The 22800-nt window shown below is 44.9% G+C and overlaps 1 protein-coding gene across 1 annotated transcript in view; it reads left to right on the top strand.

The window, feature by feature from the left end:
- The window catches only part of LOC125459774 (golgin subfamily A member 4), a 709733-nt gene that overhangs the window by 461691 nt on the left and 225242 nt on the right, over nucleotides 1-22800 (top strand). Inside the window, exons 19-21 of the mRNA XM_048546606.2 lie at nucleotides 2335-2514; nucleotides 14934-15101; nucleotides 17754-17837. Coding sequence (XP_048402563.2) covers nucleotides 2335-2514; nucleotides 14934-15101; nucleotides 17754-17837 — 432 coding nt within the window. The remainder of the gene's footprint in view (nucleotides 1-2334; nucleotides 2515-14933; nucleotides 15102-17753; nucleotides 17838-22800) is intronic.

Here is a 22800-nt window from a genome sequence, read left to right as displayed (position 1 = left end):
AGGGAAATTAAAATAAGTCTGGTCACACTACACATTGCCTTTTACTGCAATAACAACAACTTTATTAATATAGTGGCTCTAACATAATATATGCTTCCAAGGCGGCTGACAGGAGCAATAACAAATGCAATTTGACACTGAGCAAAATGAGAAGGTATTAATGTAGTTGAATAAAATCTTTTTCAAAGAGATGAGAGCTCCTCAGAAGAGGAATGAAAAGTAAAGCAGCAGAGAGATTGAGTGAGGGAATTCCAGAATGTTGGATCAGTACTGCTGAAGGAATGACAATGACAATGATGGAATGGTTAAAAGTGGAAATGCTCAAGAGACCAGAGTTGGAGGAACACAGAGTGCTTAGGGGGTTGTGGGTGGACAGGAAATTGCAAAGTGAAGGTGAGGGAAGGCCCATGGAGGAATTTGAAAAGGTAGAAAATGTTAGGCAGAATCTTCCGAATCACAGAAGAACGTGGACCTTGGTGAGTGAGTTAGGAAAACAGGGTGCAGAAATGAGATTCATGCCATCGAGAAGTAGCTGATTCTCCAACTTGGTATGGAACAGCAAAACTAGAATCTTGCTAATGAGCATTGAGGGGGGGGCTTTTTACATTCATCTTTAGGATCTTCAAAACTAATGATGTGAGCACAGCAAATAGAGCCATTTCAAGTGATTTGCAGGCTATGACTGGACAGATAGAATTAAAATGAATGATTTCTCACTGCCTAAAGACAGAAAAATGCATTGGACACAAGTGATGTCAAAGGTTATGACATTAGCGAATGATAAAAACTAATTTGATTATGTCAAAGACTGCAGATAGATCTAGAGGATGAGGGGAATACCTTACCATTGTCACACACATACTGTGTAGATAACATATGTGACTTCGATAAGGGCTGTTTCAGAACTGTGCAGAGGCAGAAACTTGATTGAAGGGATTCAAACATGGAGTTCTATGGAAATATTACATGTATAATTAAATGTTTGAGGATTGGTTATGGAGCAGTAGTTTGCAACGAGAGTGCGGAGTAGGATAGAGTTTTTTGAGGAGAGGCTTGACGATGGCAAATTTGTTGAAAGAGAGTCATGTCAATATCAGCAAACCAGAGAGTCATAGAACATAGAACAATACAGCGCAGAACAGGCCCTTCAGCCCTCAATGTTGCGCCGACCGAAGGTTATGTGGTTAGCCAGTTGGTGAAATTGAGTCAAAGAGTAGGACATGCTGAAAGTTGTGAAAGAAGCATGCTCTTGCTTAAAGCTGGGGTGAGCCTTAGGGGAAAGTTATCCAATAGCTGTAAAGGAAGAGACTGCAGTACAAGAGACAGTTGAACAGTATCTGAAAGCAGAAAAGCACAAGATCAGCATGTTGGTAAGGAAAGGGTGGAAAGTAAGGTGTACATGCTCACACCACCTGCACCTTACAAATCAGATGAGTTTATGGGAGGAGGTAGAAGTAGAAATGAGAAGAAGGATCAAGATTGAGCATATCATCATTTTCAATGTTTTCAGCCCTGTCAATGACTACAGCAATGATGGTGTGTGTCTCGCTCCAGAGAGATGAAGGATACAAAGATATATCTATCCTGTACAAGTATGATGCTGTTGTCTACAGTGATGCAGCATCTTGTCCTGCAAAGGAAAGAGAAATCTCTCTGTTTATGTGATACAGTTTGTTTGTATAATATGGCTATTGTGATTGAAGTTTGGAGGTACTTCACTGACCCGAACCACGAGGTTAGATCATTGAACGGCTTGCAGCTCTGTAAACATGCTTGCAGGGCAATGTGCCCATCATGTCCTTCCATGTCTGTCTGGCCCCTATGGTCTTTTTAAAAGTTTTTCTGAAAGGCCTTCTTGTCACCCCATTTGTATATGGGTGACAACTCTCATTCTCTAATTCCTGCACCAAAGTTTCTTGTGAATCATCAGAAAATCTCAGAACCAACTCTCTGTAAACCTGCAATGTTCTTGTATCTATCACAGGTTAAAATCACACTTAAAATTAGTCTAACACCTGCTGTAGCAGCAAAATACCCATCAGTTAAGAAATGCAAGCCTTGCAAGCTTGCTTGAACACATTAGCCTCTCACAACTTTGCAGCCTCTGCTCAGACTATGACAATTCAACAGTGTGCTTTGCATTAGCTGTATTCCACAATCAGTTAAATGAGTAAGTATTTCAAAACTTGTACACAGCTTGTTGCATAAGAAGCAACAGACATGTGTCAATGATCCATCGCAACATCAACACGGGTTTTAGGTATTTTTCATTTTTGCAGCCATTGTGATTTTGACATTTTTGAAGTGACTTAAAAGTATGTACTTTCTTTATAGAGGCTAAATTTGGAGGAACAATTGAATGTAACTGAATTGGAATCTGCCTCATTGAGAGGCAATCTGCAAATCAAGTCAGAGGAAGTTCAGAAGCTCAGAGAACAACTAGAACAATCTCAGAAAGCGATGCATCAGATGACTGAAGAATTAAATGAGATGAAAGCAAAACTACACATTGAAGTAAGTGTTTGGCATCGCAGCAGGGAGAGGTGGGTTTCTGGTGGATGATGAGGTGGGGAAAGGGATGGGAAGGGAAAAGCAAGAGGGAGCAAGGAATGACGATGTGTGGCTGCATTAGACTGACGTATTTCACATTGTATATTTCACGTGACATCCAAACATACTTTACAACCAATGAACTGCAGTTATCATTGTAATGGAGAAAGCATGGGAGCCAATTTGAGCACGCAAAGTTTCACAAACAACTTTGGGAGAAATTACTGAAAAGTCAATTGTAGTGATTTTAAGGTATAAATATTTTTCAGAATATTTTTTCACTTCTTCGTATCGGTACCATATAACGTTTTACCTAGGACAGCAGATAGTCCAACATCTTAACTGAAAGCTGAACACCTCCGAAAATGTGGGTATTTACTGTACTGGAATGTCAACCTTTATCAAATCTGTAGAGTGGGACTTGGGTTCAAACTTTGAGCTGCATGGACTTTCTGGCTTGATAAGCATGCTAGCGAGTTTTGAGAAGATTTGTAGCTCAGGTTGAGTTTCTGGATGTGAGTTTGCTCGCTGAGCTGGAAGGTTAGTTTTCAGACATTTCGTCACTTTTAAAAATTTTATTTGAAAAAATATACTTTATTCACAGAATGTACAACAAAATAAAACATTTATACACCTACCCAGTCATGCAAGCCACTCCGGGTTACCCAGGGGGTACATACACCACCTAAAGGAAAAAACAGAACAAAGATAAAAAAACAAAAACAAAGAAAAAAAAATACCCCGGCAGTCGTCTCCCCGCACAGTCCCCGTTGGCCTCCTGACCAGTTGGAGAAGATGCCAGCTGGGCCCAGTTACCAGATAGGGCCCTTTTTCCTATTCTGGATGAGGGGGTTCATACGGTGGTCTTTCCCCACCGCGCCTTGGCGGCGGCTGCCCCGAGCTTTAGCGCGTCCCTCAGCACGTAGTCCTGGACCTTGGAGTGCGCCAGTCTGCAACACTCGGTCGGGGTCAGTTCTTGCAGCTGGCAGACCAGCAAGTTGCGGGCAGACCAAAGAGCGTCTTTCACCGCATTGATGGTCCTCCAGGCGCAGTTGATGTTGGTCTCGGTGTGCGTCCCCGGAAACAGCCCGTAGAGCATGGAGTCCTGCGTCACAGAGCTGCTCAGGACGAACCTCGGCAAATACCACTGCATCCCCCTCCAGACCTCCTGCGCATAGGCACACTCCAGAAGGAGGTGATCGACAGTCTCGTCCCCCCCGCAGCCACCTCGAGGGCAGCGTGCGGTGGCACAGAGATTCCAGGCATGCATAAAGGATCTCACTGGCAGAGCCCCTCTCACCGCCAGCCAAGCAATGTTCTTGTGCTTGTTTGAAAGTTCTGGATATGAGGCATTCTGCCAAACGGCTTTGGCAGTCTGCATGGGGAACCACACGACGGGATCCACCCTCTCCTTTTCCCGAAGGGTCTCCGAGGATACTACGTGCTGACCACTGCCTGACGGCCTTGTGGTCAAAGGTGTTTCCCTTCAAAAATTTCTCCACGTACAGGTGGTACGTGACAGCCCAGCTACTCGGAGCATTCCGCGGCAACAAGGCCAGGCCCATCCTTCGCAACACCGGGGACAGGTAGAACCTCAGTAAGTAGTGACACTTGGTGTTTGCGTACTGAGGATCTACGCACAGCTTGATGCAGCCGCCCACAAAGGTAGCCATCAGGGTGAGGGTGGCGTTCGGTACGCCCTTTCCTCCATTTTCCAGGTCTTTGTACATGGCGTCCCTGCTGATCCGGTCCATCCTTAACCCCCAAATGAAGTGGAAGATGGCCCGGGTGACCGCAGCGGCGCAGGTCCAGGGAATAAGCCAGGCCTGCGCCACAGACAACAGTATCGAAAGCCCCTCGCACCTTACAACCAGGTTCTTACCCGCGATGGAGAGGGACCGGAGCAACCTGACCGAGAACGCCCATGACACAAACAGGAAGCCTATCCTTGAGCGGATAGACCCATCTGGCCGCGACCAGGTGTATCTCTGCTGCGCTCCGTCTGCAGGGGTGCTGAAGACGTCGATCAGCTTGGCATCCTTCACTGTGCCCATCAGGAATCTGGACGTGACGTCCAGTTGACTCCCCCCACCTGATGTCCCCACGCCGGATCTTCCATCTGCATCGATGATGCAGTTGAAGTCTCCGCCTAGGATGACCGGCCTGGACGTAGCCAGCAGGGGTGGAAGCCACTGCAGGACGGCCAACCGCTCACTCCGTACCGCTGGGGTGTACACATTGATCAGCCTCAGGGGAGCGCTCCTGTAGGTGACATCAGCCACTAGGAGTTGCTCCCCCCACCACCTCCTGAACTTGAGAGATGGTGAAGTTGAGCCCCCGCAGCAGAATAGCCAGGCCCGAGGAGCGACAGTCGTTACCCCCCGACCAGATCGAAGGCCCACAGGTCCAGGCGCCGGACCATTTCCCGTACCTGATAAGGTGCGGTATCCCGCACTCCTGCAGAAACAGGAGGTCTGCCTTGACGGTGGTCAGGTAGGCCAACGTGGACACACATCTTGCAGTGGACTTCACACTGCGCACATTAACGCTCGCAACCCGTACCCCCAATGTGGGCAGTGACCGCAGTACCCTCCCCGAGTCTAAGGTCCAGCCCCTCCATCTGTCCCTTCATGCCCATTGCCTGGGCTAACTGCTGGACGCTCTCCGGGCTCAGGAAACCGTCCATGCTGCCTTCCAGGTGGCATTCCCCTGTCGGGGGTACGGAAGCAGGAGAGTCCAGCTCTGGGTCAGGCTGGGGACATGCTGTTTCCTCCTTCACACCTGAAAGTTCCGGGGGGCCCTCTAGGGCCCCAGCGGCGCGTGGCTGGGTGTCGGAGGGAGCCTCAGGACGCCTCCCGTCACCTGGAGGCGGGGTGCTGCTTTGCTTCTCTTATGAGATCTTTAGCTTCTGCTTTGGGCGGGCCTCCTCCAAATCTCCCTCGTCAGAGGAGCTCTTATACCCCCCCTGTAGCTGCCTCTTCCTTCCTGATGGTTGCAGTGCCTGGGCCCACCGGCGCACCTTCTTCCTCGCTTTCCGGACCGTCGTCCACTCCCCTGGGTCATCTGTCGCCTCCTCCATTGACTCTGGGTTGTCGGCGGGGAGCGGAGCCTGCAGGGGCGCTTTTATTGGCCTCGGGTCCATCCTGCGGGGCTGGGCCCTCCTGCACGACCTGGCCCTCCTGCACATTGCAGGGGGGTCCTTGCAGGGCCCTGGTGCCTTCCTCTCCTCCGGGGGGGTTTGCCCCGCATTGCCCCTGCCAGCAACCTGGGCATAGGTGGTCCCCCGCTACGGGCATGCCCTATAGAGGTGGCCCACTTCCCCACAAAGGTTGCAGCTTCTCTCTCGTGGGCAATCCTTTGCAAGGTGTCCCTCCTCCCTCCAGTTCCTGCAGATAGTGGCTTTGCAGTCGGCCGCCATGTGACCTGACCTACCACAGGCATGGCAGACTTTAGGTTGCCCTGCATAGGTCAGGTAGCCCTTGCTCCCGCCAATCGCGAAGCTGGACGGTGGGTGTACGATGTTCCCGTCCGAGCCCGTCCTCAGTGTCACCCTGACCTGCCTCTTACTTGTCCAGATCCCGAAGGCGTCCATGATGTTGGTTAGGTCCCCTTCCACCTTCACGTACCTTCCGAGGAAGGTCAGGACATCAGCTGCTGGCACATGCGGGTTGTACGTGTGTACAGTGACCATACGGCTCCTCTGCACCGGCATCATGAGCAGCGGGACAGCAGTCAATACAGAGAGGGGGCCCTCACCTCCTTTCTCCTTGAAAACCTCCAGGAAGCGCTCGCAAAGCTTCGCACTCCTGAAGGTTACATCGTAAAAGCCTCCTCCAGGGAAATCCTGCAGGCAGTAAATGTCCACAGCAGCGAACCCACAACAGCCCAACAGGACCCTCTTCACGAAGAAGGAGCGACCTGTGCTGTGCCGGGCAGGAAGATCGCTGAGAGCCTCGTGCTCATCAGGGATACGATTGCCTACGTGCAGGACAGGCGGGTGGACACCTGCCTCGTCAGCCTGGACCAGGAGAAGGCCTTCGACAGGGTCTCTCATGCTTACATGAGGGACGTCCTCTCCAAATTGGGGTTCGGGGAGGGCATCCACAATTGGATCCATCTGCTCTACACCAACATCATTAGCGCAGTCTCGATCAACAGGTGGGAATCGGACAGTTTTCCCATCAGATCTGGAGTCAGGCAGGGCTGCCCGCTCTCTCCTGCCTTGTTCATGTGCTGTGTGGAGCCCTTCGCCGCATCCATCAGGAAGGACGTGACCCTGAAGGGCGTGACTATCCCAGGCAGCGGACGCCTTCAGGTCAAGACCTCTGTGTACATGGACGACGTCACCGTCTTCTGCACCGTTCATCGGTCGGTGAGTAGGCTGTTGGACGTCTACGGCCAGTTTGAACTGGCCTTGGGTGCCAAAGTCAATAGGGGTAAGAGCGAGGCCATGTTCTTTGGGAACTGGGACGACCGCTCCTTCATCCCCTTCACCGTTAGGACAGACTACCTGAAGGTGCTGGGTGTTTGGTTCAGTGGAGCTGGGGCGTGCCCTAAGACTTGGGAGGAGCGTATCACCAAACTGAAGCAGAAGCTGGGCAGGTGGACGCTCCGATCCCTCTCCATCGTGGGTAAGAACCTGGTTGTCAGGTGCGAGGGGCTTTCAGTACTGTTGTATGTGGCGCAGGCCTGGCCTATTCCCTGGACCTGCGCCGCTGCAGTCACCTGGGCCATCTTCCACTTCATTTGGGGGTCGAGGATGGACCGGATCCGCAGGGACACCATGTACAAAGACCTGGAAAATGGGGGAAAGGGCGTACGGAACGCCACCTTCGCCCTGATGGCTACCTTTGTGTGCGGCTGCATCAAGCTGTGCGTAGATCCTCAGTACGCAAACACCAAGTGTCATTACTTAATGAGGTTCTACCTGTCCCCGGTGTTGCGAAGGATGGGCCTGGCCTCGTTGCCGCGGAACGCTCCGAGCAGTTGGACCATCCCGTACCACCTGTCCCTTGTGGAGAAATTTTTGAAAGGAATCACCTTTGACCACAAGGCCGTCAGGCAGTGGTCAGCACGTAATATCCTCGAGACCCTTTGAGAAAAGGAGAGGGTGGATCCTGTTGTGTGGTTCCCCACGCAGACTGCCAAAGTCATTTGGCAGAATGCCTCATCGCCAGAACTTTCAAACAAGCACAAGGACATTGCTTGGCTGGCAGTGAGAGGGGCTCTGCCAGTGAGATCTTTTATGCATGCCCGGAATCTCTGTGCGATCGCACGCTGCCCTCGAGGCGGCTGCGGGGGGGACGAGACTGTCGATCACCTCCTTCTGGAGTGTGCCTATGAGCAGGAGGTGTGGAGGGGGATGCAGTGGTATTTGTCGAGGTTCGTCCCGAGCAGCTCCGTGACGCGGGACTCCGTGCTCTACGGGCTGTTTCCCAGGACGCACACCGAGACCAACATCAACTGCACCTGGAGGACCATGCCAGCTGAAAGAACTGACCCCGACCGAGTGTTGCAGACTGGCGCACTCCAAGGTCCAGGACTACGTGCTGAGGGATGCACTAAAGCTTGGGGCAGCCACCACCAAGGCACGGTGGGGAAAGACCACCGTATGAAACCCCTCGTCCAGAATAGAAAAAAGGGCCCTATCTGGTAACTGGGCTCAGCTGGTGCCTTCCACAACTGGTACTGTGCAGGGAGACAACTGCCAGAGTATTTTCTTTGCTTTTTTTTTCTTTGTTTTGTTTTTTCCTTTAGTTGGTGTACATACCCCCTGGGTAACCCGGAGCGGCCTGCATGACTGGGTACGTGTATAAATGTTTTATTTTTTGTACATTCTATGAATAAAGTATATTTTTTCAAATAAAAAAAAGGTGATGAAACGTCTGAAAACTAACCTTGATAAGCATGCATTTCAACCTTCCCCTATTCTGATTTCTTACTTTAAGAGACATAGAACTGTTAGCATCCCCTAAACCAGTGAGAAAGGGAGACAGAGTAACAGCACAGTTCTAACGAAAAGGCCCACTCACTTTATCTCAAACATACAGTCACCAACTCAAATAGTGGCATTTGCAGGTAGCTCTTCCAAATCCAGGAACTGACTGCAACATCTCCAAAAACACTCCTCAGTATTTATCAGCAACTTTCCAAAAGCAGAAGTCATAATAAATTACGTAATCTGCAAGTTGGTGCCTGGCCCTTCAAATAAAGTTAGAGCTGGCCCCTAGTTGTAGCTGACTGTGAACTCTGGTGAATAGCCTGAAAAAATGTTGAATGAACTGTGTGCTTTGAAGATAAAAAGAAAGGAACATCAACCCAGCCAATTGAAAGCACTGTCAGAGAGTCTTTTGATGCATGCAGAGCTGCCTTCTGAGCAATCAGTTGCAATGCTGGGAGCAGCTGAAAGTGTAACAAAGGAGGGCCTCTGGGTTCCCATCAAGCCTTTTCCAGCAGGACTGTGAATGCAAATATCACAACTTACAGATTTGCTAGCTAAATATATGTAAGCCAGATAACATTTATTAAAGGCACAGTGTAAAATTTTAGTTATTTTCTTCCACATCAGATGATTTTACTGGATAAGCTGATGCCATCTGACATCTATTTGAATAAGATACAGTTTAAGTTATGTATGTCAATGCAACTCCATTTTAAAACATGATTATAAGCGCCATCCATCTGTCTTGTGCCACACATTCATGCATGGTAATTCATCTGGAAAATGTATCTGAAACTCGATAAGTCGTACTCAGCAAGATCTAACTATGCACATCATATGAAAAATGTAGTTGAGAGAATGTCTCAAAATTTGATACATCTTTAGACTAGAATAATGTTCATAAACAATTTGAAATTTTGCTATCAACGGTGCATAAAATTCGGAAGCTATAAAATAGGCATTGATCTGAATCTACCTTGTCCCATAATTTTGGGAATTATGTTAAGACCTGGACTTGAATTTGTAGTAAATACCTCAACTGTTTGTTTGAGCTACAGCTGTGATATTAAGGCATAATAATCAAACTGACTTTCTTCCGATAAACACACATTCATGGAATAATTGCGTGCTTTTGAATTTCAGTTGATCAAAAATATAAGTAGCCTTCAAATATTGCAGCTTCAGATATTGTAAAAACGGCAAAAGGTTTCTTCAGATCTCATTGTATTACAGCATTATAATTTAATGAGAAGCTAATTTGCAAGTTATTTTGGAATTGCCAAATCATAAACAACATATACTGTGTCAAATTTAAAGAGGATGCCAACCTCTCGGGGAGAAACAAAGGTGGAAGTAAATGTTGCTGAATTGTTCCAACCTTTTGCGGTATCATGCCTTAAATTGAGGCCTGCTGCTTCCAGGGTCATACCAAATGTTAAAGTTTTTTTAAGGTTGGCACAGTACTTCAATTTACCTGACTTTCAAACCAAGGTTGCTGGAAAGCACAAATCAAGTTTCTGCACTAAACAATAAATGTTATTATAAGGAACATTATTAAAAATAAATCTCTAATGCCCTTATAAACTCCGCATCACGCACATACAGATATGGACAAATAAATAGAAAGGTTAGATTATTGGCAGAGGTAGAAAAAAATCTGGTTACTCAGATCCATGCCCTTTCCTTCCCAGTTAAGACAGTCCTTCTTCAGATAGTCAGGCCCTTGGTGCTCAGTTGTGGTTCTCTGAAAGCTTCCACTGGTTTGTAAGAAATACAAAGCAATTGATTCATTTGGAAAATGTCTTTGATTTATGAATTCAAAAATCACAGCTCACAGCAACTGCTGCAGGAAAGGTAACTGGTTTCTTTTAAGTTCAGTGGATTTTTTTCACTGACAAGAACAAGCCGCTACTACTGGGGAGAACCACAGCACATCCTTCAGTGTCTTTCTCTCTCTCTCTCTCTCAGTCTATGTCTCTGTAACTTGTTTCCAGTTCCAACCTACTCAATTAGCTGAGAACCAATCATTTGTAAACAGCTCCTCAATTCTTGATCATCTGCACATTGCGGGAATCCATAGCTACCAAAAGAGATTTACAGTAGGTATTGCTTGCTGTAATGTTATGCAGCCGTTGTGGTAAATTCTTATTTTTAAAAACTGTTCTTTCTCATTCCAATCCACAGCTTTTAAAGATACAAAAATAAAAATAAATGGCTCTTTCAGAATACAATGACATTTTCATAGTGATAATGAATTTGTTAGCATAAATGTTTACTAACAGCAAAATTATAAAAGTTGCATAGATGCCCCATTGAATTTTCCAGCAAATTTACAAGGGTGTTGCTCACCCTTTAATTAGGCTAATGAGGATATTGCTTAGAAATGTGCCACATAGGAAGAGTCTGTGAGAGGTAAATTGGATAGCTTCCAAAAATGGGATTTGCAAAATTAACTTGTGCTAATTGTAATACAAAGGAAACACCACCTTTGTTGCTGCTCATTTGAGTGAGCTCTGAGTCTAACCTTTATTGTTTATTGGCAAGACACATCAGCAAGGGATTGCCATCATAAATTACTTTGAACCACTCAAACTGGAGTTGCAAAGTGACTTGCACTTATATAATTCTCGGATAGAGTGAGGAATAGCACATGTGAGAGAACATGCAAGGTTTTCTGACTGGAATGGTGGAGAGATGTCTGTAGTTTCAAGGGATCACTCATCCCTACTACTGCTTCTGGCTTCAGGAGCATCTTTGCTATTGGAAGAGCAGTTTTGGATTACTGGATGTACTGGATTATTTTCCATGTCTTCAGTAAGTGTATCTCTCCACTTGAGGACAGTTTCTACATGTCTGCGCAGAATTTGCTTTATTTCTTTATGACTCTTTTGTTCATTTCTGTGCTACATTCACATGAACTGAGGCCATTGTCACTCATAGCAATGTTAGCAATGCCATACTGACTGAAGTTTGCTTTTGGTCATTCAGCAATCTCAGTCGTAGTGACTGAAGTCAACTGTTCCATTTCCAGAGTAGAATAATACTCTGCTGTGACAAAGTTCTAGTCAACAAGAGCTGGGTGCAGCAATATTGCACTGTAAAATAGTTGTGTGTCATCATGTTTGCATTTGGTTTTCATTATGGAGGTGAATTGCAACCACTACTTGTTTCTTCTGTGTTAGCTTTTCCTGGCTAAATAAAAGCTCATGCAAGGAATTGTTGGATTGCTAGTCTTTGTGTGATGGTCCCCTCCTGGCCAAGCACACATAGTAGGTCTCCAATGGGCATTGGGAACAGAACAGTCGTTATTTAGACAGAGTGTTTAGATGGGATGTAGCTCAGAACAGATGCACTGTATAGTCTGGTGATTAAGTGTGAGAAAGTGGGGCTGTATGTTCAAGGGAGTACCAGTGATGCCATATACAAGCCATGAGCAGCATGGCCTTATGGCTGCCGTAACGTTGCCAGTGAGGGCCAACATGTCTCCAGATGCATGGTGGTCTTTTAATGGTGATGCAGGGGCAAAGGATGCCTGTCATTCAGCACACAACACTGAGTGGCAAGTTGTTTTGGGAATGGTATATGGTAAGATAGGGCTAGAACTGGATGAGAGGGAGTTCATAGAATGTTATTGGGATAGTTTCTTAGAACAGCATGTTCTGGAGCTGATGAGAGAACAGGCTATACTATCAGGTGCAATAGTTGGTTAAAGAGAGGAGTTTGGTAGGCTATGGCAGGAAACCTCACTAGGCCTCACTGTGAAACACCCTCCACAAGACTCAATGGAACTAGAACTCAGCCAAAGAAGATATAGCCTCCTGTCTCTGCACAATTAAACACGTATTCTTTCAGTTTGATCCAGTCTTGAACCTTGCAAGTTAAGTATGAATGGTGGGTTTATCCCCATTGGAACTTTTCTTACTCATTGGAATGAATGTATTTTGTATATTTTAAAATATTGTCTCAAATATCTGCCAGTTTATCTCTGTTGACCTATCCTTCAACCTATTCTATCAATTCAGTTTAGTCAGCTCTACTTTCATGCCCTGATAATTACCCTTATTTAAATTTAAATAATATTTTCAAACCCACTCCTTTCAAACTGAATGCAAAATTCAGTCATGTCATCAGTAATCCTATCTTGTTACACAGTGTTGGGTCTAGTATAACCTGTTCTCTCATCAGCTCCAGAATATGCTGTTCTAAGAAACTATCCCAATAACATTCTATGAACTCACATCTGTGCCCATCCTATTTTTGCCCATCTTACTTTTCCAGTCTATGTGTAGGTTCAAATCTCATGTGGCTATTGCTGTACCTTTCGGACAAGCTCCCATTATTTCTTTCTCAATGTTTCACTTTTCTATGTTGATATTGTTTTCTAGCACTACTGCCACACATAACCCGTTGTCTTAAGCGTTTCTCATCTCTACCCAAACTGTATCCACATCCTGCTTCCCTGAACTAGATCACCTTCACTATTGTCCTAAGATCACCATTAACCAAGAGATCCACTCCTCCCTGTTTTCCTCGCTTTCTGGCCTGGTTCAATGTCTTGTACCCTTTAAAATTCAGTTCCCAATTCATGTTATCCTGTAGCCATGTCTCTGTAATGGCTACCAGATTGTACTTACGTATTTCTGTTTGCATTCTTTGTTCATCAGTTTTGTTTTGAAAGCTATGTGCATTTGGATACAAAGTCTTAGTTCTGTCCTTTTACTCTGTTTGTAATCTTTAGCTTTATCTTTTGATTGACCCTGGAATTTGTTCACTCTATCCCTTGCTGGCATGGATCTCCTTCTCATTCCCCATATTAATAATTTTCACTCTTGCCTTGTCTCTACTCTCTGGTGCATCACATCTTCCCAAATTTAATCCTTTAGTTTTAAGTCCTCTTTATTTCCTTAGTTATGAGGCTCACAAGAACACTGACCCTAACACAGTTCAAGCGGAGACCACCCTAAAGGTACAGACCCCAGTACTGCTACCAGCGCCCATGAACCAGAAGCTACGACTCCCATACCCATGTGTGAGCCTTGGATTAATCTGTCTAATCTAATTTTCCTGTTAATTTGCATATAGTAATAATCCAGAGATTATGAACCTTGAGGCTCTGTTTCTTTATGTGGTCCTAGATCCTCATACCAACTATGCAGAACTTCTTTCTTTGGTCTGCCTGTGTTGTTGATACCTACATGGAGCATGGCAGCTGGATTCTTCACAACCACTATCTAGCTCTGAATAGGTTTTCTAAACTATGGCACAACCATATGGACCCACACTCTGTGCTAAATAGGATGGTGTCACTTCCTTGACTATATTATCTCCTGATACTACGATATTTATTTTTGCTCTTCCCACTTGTATGCCTGTTCTGCATCTTACAGCAGATTCTCACTCTACAGCTGCATATGCAACACCGTCACCAAGGTGATGTCCAGCATGATTTACCCTCAGGTGTGGTGTGTGCATTTTGTTATGAGATTCTTGAGAGACTTCACCACCTAAAGAGTATGTATTAGCAAGCCCAATATCTTGTGTATGCAGCTAGACCTCTATTGATGCAGTTTCAATTAATGTGGCTTTGCTACAATGTGCTTTTTATTTAAATACCCATCATTCCAATAACTCACACTTCATTTGCAATAACACAATTCTCCAACTCCCAGCGGGATGGAGTAATAAACCATGCCAAAACATAGGCTTCCTTGGCAATTTCCTGTTCATTCAGCTGCTTTTGGCCATTGTCTGCCTCAATTAAGGTTCAATTTTAAAAACTATTCCTGAGGACATTCAAACTTCCATTCTAAAACAGCAAAAAAGCTGTTGAATGATCTTTAACCTTCAAATTCTAGAGTTGCAGATCAGACAGATGAAAATCCACCAGCTTCCAGCTCTAGATAAGCAATCTTGTATATGAGACAAGAAACATTAAAAGGTATGCATATTTTGCATATTTTCATGTGTATTTCAGTGTTTTATATTAACTTTTTGTATTTTGTATTTGCTTGATGATCTGCAAATGTAATTCAAACATTTACTTGTGCTACTGTGGGAATATAAGTAAAACCGCAGCTCAGATAGCACAGTTTTGTTTTACACAGTGATAATCAGGAACATAACTACATTAATCAGGGGTTAACTGTATCCTTGAAATATACTGTTCATTAAATAAATAAAATGCATTTTCTTACATACTACTTTTCTTTACAAATTACAATTTTTAAGTGAAGTCCTAATGCTCCTTAACTGTGGACACTTCCCTAAACCCAGCCACCTATTGGTTGCTATGAACTTGTTTGAGAATTGAATTCCAGGTTACGATGTAAGATGTGTTTTTCAACAAGTAAGAATGTTCTGTTTGTATTTATATGTTAGCTAGGATAGTATTATAACTTGCGATATTTACTTGTAACTTTCATTAAAATGTTTATGTACGCAGCTATTACGCAATGAAGATAATGTTCAGAAAGTGAAGAAAGAGCTTTTTGCTGTGACAGAAGAATCAAATCAACGTGCAGTGCAGCTCTTCAATAGTGCTGTAGAGAAGCAAAAGCTAGAAGCAGATATGACTGACCTCAATGAGAAACACAAAGTAGCACAGCAAGAGGTAATGTTAATTCATAATTATAAAATCCACATTTGGCATTTTCAGAGCTGTATCCTGTTTCTCTCACTCACTCCCTGACCTGTTCCTTTGCTATCCGGCTAATCTCTGGACTGCCCTTTCCTGCTAATGTCTTATTTTACTAAATGACATTAGTAACCTAAACTATTTCACCTCATGTATCTCTTTTAGCGTTGATCCTTTCACTAGCAATTGGGAGTGAGAGAAGGAGAAGACATTGCAATTAGCTGGGAAGGGAGGGGAACATGGATAGCATAATGGGTATACTATGTGATACTAATCTCAAGGCCAGGACTCAATCTCAGAACATGAGTCTAAGACCAACTACGGAGGTTAATTAGTTTCAATTCATTTGAATTAAATAAGTCCAGAATAAACAAAGGTAGGATCAATAATGTTGGTCATTGCCATAGAAATCTATCTGGTTTTCTAATGTCCTCAAGGAAGGAAATCTGTTGTTCTTACCCATTCTAGCCTACATGTAACTCCAGATCCACAGCAATCTGGTTGACACTTGACTTCCATCAGAAATGTCCAATAAGGCTCTAAAATGTATCAAATATCTTCAAGAAAAGCTAATAAGAAGAAAACCAGAAGTATCATCTGGTATCGACCTAGACACTGCACGTGACAAAGGCACACCTTGCCCAATTAACCATGCACAATCCTCCTGACTAATATCTGAAGTCGTGTGCCAAAATTAAAAGTATTTTCTCACAACAATAGTCAAGCAAAAACCTTATTTAATCATGCTCACAAATTCTGCCTTTCTCTCAAAGCTCTGTAATCCTCCATCACTGTCCACCAACATGATGTATTCACCAGACTTTTGTCCTGGGACCCAATGAGTCTGATGACATCAAGCCAAAAGTAAGCAAGGAAATCTCCTGCTAATTATCGACTCACATGCATTTACAATGGGTAATAAATGCTAGTCTTGCCGTCCTCCTCATCTTCCACGAATGAATAAAATGAATGCTAAACAAGGTGACAGTGAAACAATGTGCAAAGCGGAGACACACCTTCTGCAATTGTATGGGAATGTGCCATGGAGGTGTGGGGAGGTTTTGAGAGTAATCCATCTTTGACTCCACCCTTCCTTTCCTTGACATCTGTTTCCATTTCTGGGGATAGGCTGTCTACCAATATTCACTGCACACCCACTGACTTCCATTGTTACCAAGGCTTTACACCCCACTTCCCGTATGACTCTATTCAGTCACTCAAGTTCTTCCTGTCCATTGCATCTGTTCCAATGATGCCAGCTTCCATCATGACCAGAAAGGCTAGAATTTGTTACCAATCCCTATTTGCCCTTTAACTGATAGACTTGCTTAGTTACTTCAGAGTCACCGTATTTCTGTGGATTTGGATTCATGTCTGAACTTGACTCAGTAAAGATGGCAGATTTTCTTCATATAAGGGCATTAGTGAACCAGATAGGTCTTTACAATAATTGTAGTAGTCACCATGAAGCTAGCTTTCTTAATTCCAGATTTTATTGAATTAAACGTTCACCAGCTGGCATGGTAGGATTCAAATCTATGTTCCCAGAATGTTAAGTGCAGTGCTCTAAATTAACAGTCTAATGCCATTACCATCTTCCCTACAATCGAGAAAAACAAACATGTTTTTTATGCATCTTTCTCATTTCAAGATGTCCTGAAGCATTTCATGTTCAATGAATTATTTTTAAATGTATTTGTCATTAAAACCGTTTTGCACTCTGCAAGGCTACGCAACCAGCAGTAAGATGAATGACTATATAATCTGTTTCAATGATAGTTGAAAATTATTTTTATATTAATTCTAGTGCTAAATTTGATGCCTTAATAGTAGTGTAAATTTGGTGCAAAATACTCATCTATTATGTATTTAAAACACACATGTTTATATCATGTGAGAGGTTAGAGCTTGGAGCCCAAAAAATACCCACTTTTATGCCATTAGTAGGATCCACAAAGTATGTCATGACTAATCAAGTGAAATATATATTTTTTTCAGAGATTAGAATTTCATGAGGGATGAAGTCATAAGGGATGTTGATAAGTCTTCACGTAGAATGGTTGTGGAATGTTCCATTTGTAAAATTTCAGTTTGTTTCCAGAAAAGGGGGGAAAAAAAGGCTTATTAAGTATTTTGTAACTGTTGTAAGCAAACAAGCAGCTGCAATGATGTCAGTTTGTTATTGTTGAGTCATACCTAGGGAAATATATTTGTTATTTCCATTGATATTTCACTGCACAAGTTTTATAATTTTTTTACAAGACACTTGGAAAGACAATTAAAGGTAAAAATATTAACAACTGTTTTTATTTCATTCTTAAATAGCTACCAATCTAAAACTGAGACAAAATGAGAAAAGTGGATGGATAAAATTTCCTTAACAGCTTTTCAATAGAGAAGCAGCTCATCTTAAATTTATAAGTACAAGAGCCTCCAAAGAGGTCCTGATTACCCAATTTAATTTTGTGACTGCAGAGTTCTAGAATAGAATGTTGGTGCTTATTAAACTTCAGAAAGCTTTTGTTTTTAGTTGGTCTAAATAGGTTTTGAGCTCTCAGACCAGAATACTACCGTAAATCTAGCTTATCATTTCATTGAATGGCATTGAAATTGTTCACTATATGACAGGTCAACAGCAGGGGCCAAGCTGTTTTGAAGCTGAAAACAGACTTGAAGACTGCAGAGGAGAACTCCAGAAGTGCAAAGGAGGAAGTAAGTGTTGTAAGAAGAATTGCTTTTAACTTTGACTTGTGTTATGTTTTTGAAGGCTTTTTTGAAGTACCAATGATGGGACACGTTTACAATTCTTTTTAATTATTTGAGAAAAGCACTTTTTCATGAAGAGCATCATGCATTTCTCACAATAAACAGTTTGTCATGACCACCCAATATGCAGTCATACTGTAATGTAGTACATGGGCTGTAAAAATAAAACTCTTGTTATGTGAATGAGAAACCATGACTTTGCACGTCCCCCTCTGTCTATTTTTTCCATTATCCAGAAAACATATTTATGAACATTGTCTTCAAATGAGGCCAAGAAAAATCAACCAGATGATCTATTTTGTATAGAAATAAAAGCAGAGTAACATTTACTATTTCAATGTGTTAATGTCATTTATGACAGGTCTGCTTATTTGCTGCATAGATATAGTTTTGCGATTTGTAATTAGTGTTTCTATTTGATAATAAACCTAAAGAGGGCATTTCACTCATTTTGTATAGAATCTTGGCGAGACATCCATCAAATTGTGTTGTTGTTCTTTGTTATTTGGGCATAAAACCAAAGAATTGGCCACTTACTTTTCCCCAACTCTGCGTATGTAGATGGAATGGCCAACAGAGCTGCCAGTTAAAATATGCCAAGATAATAAAATGTGAGGCTGGATGAACACAGCAGGCCAAGCAGCATCTCAGGAGCACAAAAGCTGACGTTTCGGGCCTAGACCCTTCATCAGAGAGGGGGATGGGGAGAGGGAACTGGAATAAATAGGGAGAGAGGGGGAGGCGGACCGAAGATGGAGAGTAAGGAAGATAGGTGGAGAGGAGAGTATAGGTGGGGAGGTAGGGAGGGGATAGGTCAGTCCAGGGAAGACGGACAGGTCAAGGAGGTGGGATGAGGTTAGTAGGTAGCTGGGGGTGCGGCTTGGGGTGGGAGGAAGGGATGGGTGAGAGGAAGAACCGGTTAGGGAGGCAGAGACAGGTTGGACTGGTTTTGGCATGCAGTGGGTGGGGGGGAAGAGCTGGGCTGGTTGTGTGGTGCAGTGGGGGAGGGGACGAACTGGGCTGGTTTAGGGATGCAGTAGGGGAAGGGGAGATTTTGAAACTGGTGAAGTCCACATTGATACCATATGGCTGCAGGGTTCCCAGGCGGAATATGAGTTGCTGTTCCTGCAACCTGCGGGTGGCATCATTGTGGCAGTGCAGGAGGCCCATGATGGACATGTCATCTAGAGAATGGGAGGGGGAGTGGAAATGGTTTGCGACTGGGAGGTGCAGTCGTTTGTTGCGAACTGAGCGGAGGTGTTCTGCAAAGCGGTCCCCAAGCCTTCGCTTGGTTTCCCCAATGTAGAGGAAGCCGCACTGGGTACAGTGGATGCAGTATACCACATTGGCAGATGTGCAGGTGAACCTCTGCTTAATGTGGAATGTCATCTTGGGGCCTGGCATGGGGGTGAGGGAGGAGGTGTGGGGACAAGTGTAGCATTTCCTGCGGTTGCAGGGGAAGGTGCCGGGTGTGGTGGGGTTGGAGGGCAGTGTGGAGCGAACAAGGGAGTCACGGAGAGAGTGGTCTCTCCGGAAAGCAGACAGGGGAGGGGATGGAAAAATGTCTTGGGTGGTGGGGTCGGATTGTAGATGGCGGAAGTGTCGGAGGATGATGCGTTGTATCCGGAGGTTGGTAGGGTGGTGTGTGAGAACGAGGGGGATCCTCTTGGGGCGGTTGTGGCGGTGGCGGGGTGTGAGGGATGTGTTGCGGGGAATACGGGAGACACGGTCAAGGGTGTTCTCGATCACTGTGGGGGGAAAGTTGCGGTCCTTAAAGAACTTGGACATCTGGGATGTGCGGGAGTGGAATGTCTTATCGTGGGAGCAGATGCGGCGGAGGCGGAGGAATTGGGAATAGGGGATGGAATTTTTGCAGGAGGGTGGGTGGGAGGAGGTGTATTCTAGGTAGCTGTGGGAGTCAGTGGGCTTGAAATGGACATCAGTTACAAGCTGGTTGCCTTAGATGGAGACTGAGAGGTCCAGGAAGGTGAGGGATGTGCTGGAGATGGCCCAGGTGAACTGAAGGTTGGGGTGGAAGGTGTTGGTGAAGTGGATGAACTGTTCGAGCTCCTCTGGGGAGCAAGAGGCGGCGCCGATACAGTCATCAATGTACCGGACGAAGAGGTGGGGTTTGGGGCCTGTGTAGGTGCGGAAGAGGGACTGTTCCACGTAACCTACAAAGAGGCAGGCATAGCTGGGGCCCATGCGGGTGCCCATGGCCACCCCCTTAGTCTGTAGGAAGTGGGAGAAGTCAAAAGAGAAGTTGTTGAGTGTGAGGACGAGTGTGAGGATCCCCCTCGTTCTCACACACCACCCTACCAACCTCCGGATACAACGCATCATCCTCCGACACTTCCGCCATTTACAATCCGACCCCACCACCCAAGACATTTTTCCATCCCCTCCCGTGTCTGCTTTCCGGAGAGACCACTCTCTCCGTGACTCCCTTGTTCGCTCCACACTGCCCTCCAACCCCACCACACCCGGCACCTTCCCCTGCAACCGCAGGAAATGCTATACTTGTCCCCACACCTCCTCCCTCACCCCCATCCCAGGCCCCAAGATGACATTCCACATTAAGCAGAGGTTCACCTGCACATCTGCCAATGTGGTATACTGCATCCACTGTACCCAGTGCGGCTTCCTCTACATTGGGGAAACCAAGCGAAGGCTTGGAGACCGCTTTGCAGAACACCTCCGCTCAGTTCACAACAAACAACTGCACCTCCCAGTCGCAAACCATTTCCACTCCCCCTCCCATTCTCTAGATGACATGTCCATCATGGGCCTCCTGCACTGCCACAATGATGCCACCCGCAGGTTGCAGGAACAGCAACTCATATTCCGCCTGGGAACCCTGCAGCCATATGGTATCAATGTGGACTTCACCAGTTTCAAAATCTCCCCTTCCCCTACTGCATCCCTAAACCAGCCCAGTTCGTCCCCTCCCCCCACTGCACCAGACAGCCAGCCCAGCTCTTCCCCCCCACCCACTGCATGCCAAAACCAGTCCAACCTGTCTCTGCCTCCCTAACCGGTTCTGCCTCTCACCCATCCCTTCCTCCCACCCCAAGCCGCACCCCCAGCTACCTACTAACCTCATCCCACCTCCTTGACCTGTCCGTCTTCCCTGGACTGACCTATCCCCTCCCTACCTCCCCACCTACACTCTCTCCACCTATCTTCTTTACTCTCCATCTTCGGTCCGCCTCCCCCTCTCTCCCTATTTATTCCAGTTCCCTCTCCCGATCCCCCTCTCTGATGAAGGGTATAGGCCCGAAACGTCAGCTTTTGTGCTCCTGAGATGCTGCTTGGCCTGCTGTGTTCATCCAGTCTCACATTTTATTATCTTGGAATTCTTCAGCATCTGCAGTTCCCATTATCTCAGTTAAAATATGCCACCAGTCCTACTCAGATCAGGGATCCTGAGAACAAATAGGAACATGAAATTAATAGTGGGAAGACCAAATGGTGAAATGAAGTCTGTTCCATTTTGTCACGGTGGAACTTAACACATTAGATTGAATTTTACCAAAAATTAGGCGCCTAAGTATCAATTTCAGAGAATTTCATGGACATTTTCTCTTTATGAGCTCTAGTGGGTTATCTCACAAAATTCTCCATTGCTATCCAAATGAGAGTATGTAGTGTGTGTAGTAAAATCAGTTGAAAATGTTACTGTTTGTTTAACAACAGGAAAAGTGAAGAATAAAACAACCAAGAAACCTGCATTTGTTTCTGGAAATAAATGGTGACCGATTACCTTTAACCTGTAAAACATGACCAGTAAATGAATGATAACTCATCCAATTTATGTTTATTGGAAATGGGTGTCAGTTAGGTTCTGTCTGGCTTGTTGCACCTAATACTGCAACACTCTATCATGCTAAAGGTGATGTTCCTCCTGCTTAAAAGCATCATTTTTCTTCTCAGAAGACTGATTCTGCTCCCCCACCTCTTCAGAATCCACCACATCTCTCTTTATTTACTTAATTGAGCAGTTCACAACATACACAAACCCCCCGTCCTCTTATCTTTCTTATGATAAGGCTCATCAAACTATTCGGAGCTTTGATATGACTGGTGGCTTATAAAATTTTTGGAAACCTCCCTATTTTCATACTCCTCCATTCCCTTTGAAATAAAGGTCCCATTTCATTTGCCTTCCCTATTACCAGCTGAACTTGGATACTAGTTTATTTTGCAATTCATTCACAAGAACCCCTAAATCCCTCAATTCTGTAGATTTCTGCAGAGTTTCTCTCCATTCAAATAATATTCAGCTCCTCTATTCTTCCTGCCAAAGTGCATGACCTCATATTTTCCTATATTATAGTTCATCTGCAGAGTTTTTGCTAATTCGCTTAATCTGTCTATATTCTTCTGCAAACTCTCTGTGCCATCCTTCCCATTTTCCTTCCCACCTATTTTTGGGTCAACCACATACAATCCATTATACATCATAATACATTTACTTTCTTCATCCAAGCCATTAATATACATTGTAAATAATTGTAGTCCAGCCCTAAACTCTGTGCCCAGTCACAGAAGTTTTAGTATCACCTTGATGGTCAGCAGGATAGGATGGCCTCCCACCCTTCAGTTTGCTGGTAGCATCTCCCCCTCCAAGGATATCCACATGCCCGATCATCATTGAAGGCTAAAGCTGAAGCCTTTGTCGATTTCCAGTTTTTCACAGACCTTGGAGATCCCTGCAACCAAAAACAAAATTAAAGGGAATGCTGGTCACACGTCTGCTCCCACAGGTGATATAATTCATAGATCGTAGAATCCCTACAGTGTGGAAGCAGATGATTTGTCTCATTGAGTCCACGCCAATCCTCCAAAGACTCAGACCAACCCAAATCCAGCCCCCTACTCTATCCCTATAACCCAGTATTTCCCTTGG

Source organism: Stegostoma tigrinum, chromosome 16, assembly GCF_030684315.1.
Source record: "Stegostoma tigrinum isolate sSteTig4 chromosome 16, sSteTig4.hap1, whole genome shotgun sequence".
NCBI classification, from domain to species: Eukaryota; Metazoa; Chordata; class Chondrichthyes; order Orectolobiformes; family Stegostomatidae; genus Stegostoma; species Stegostoma tigrinum.
This window is presented reverse-complemented; position numbering and strand designations above follow the sequence as displayed.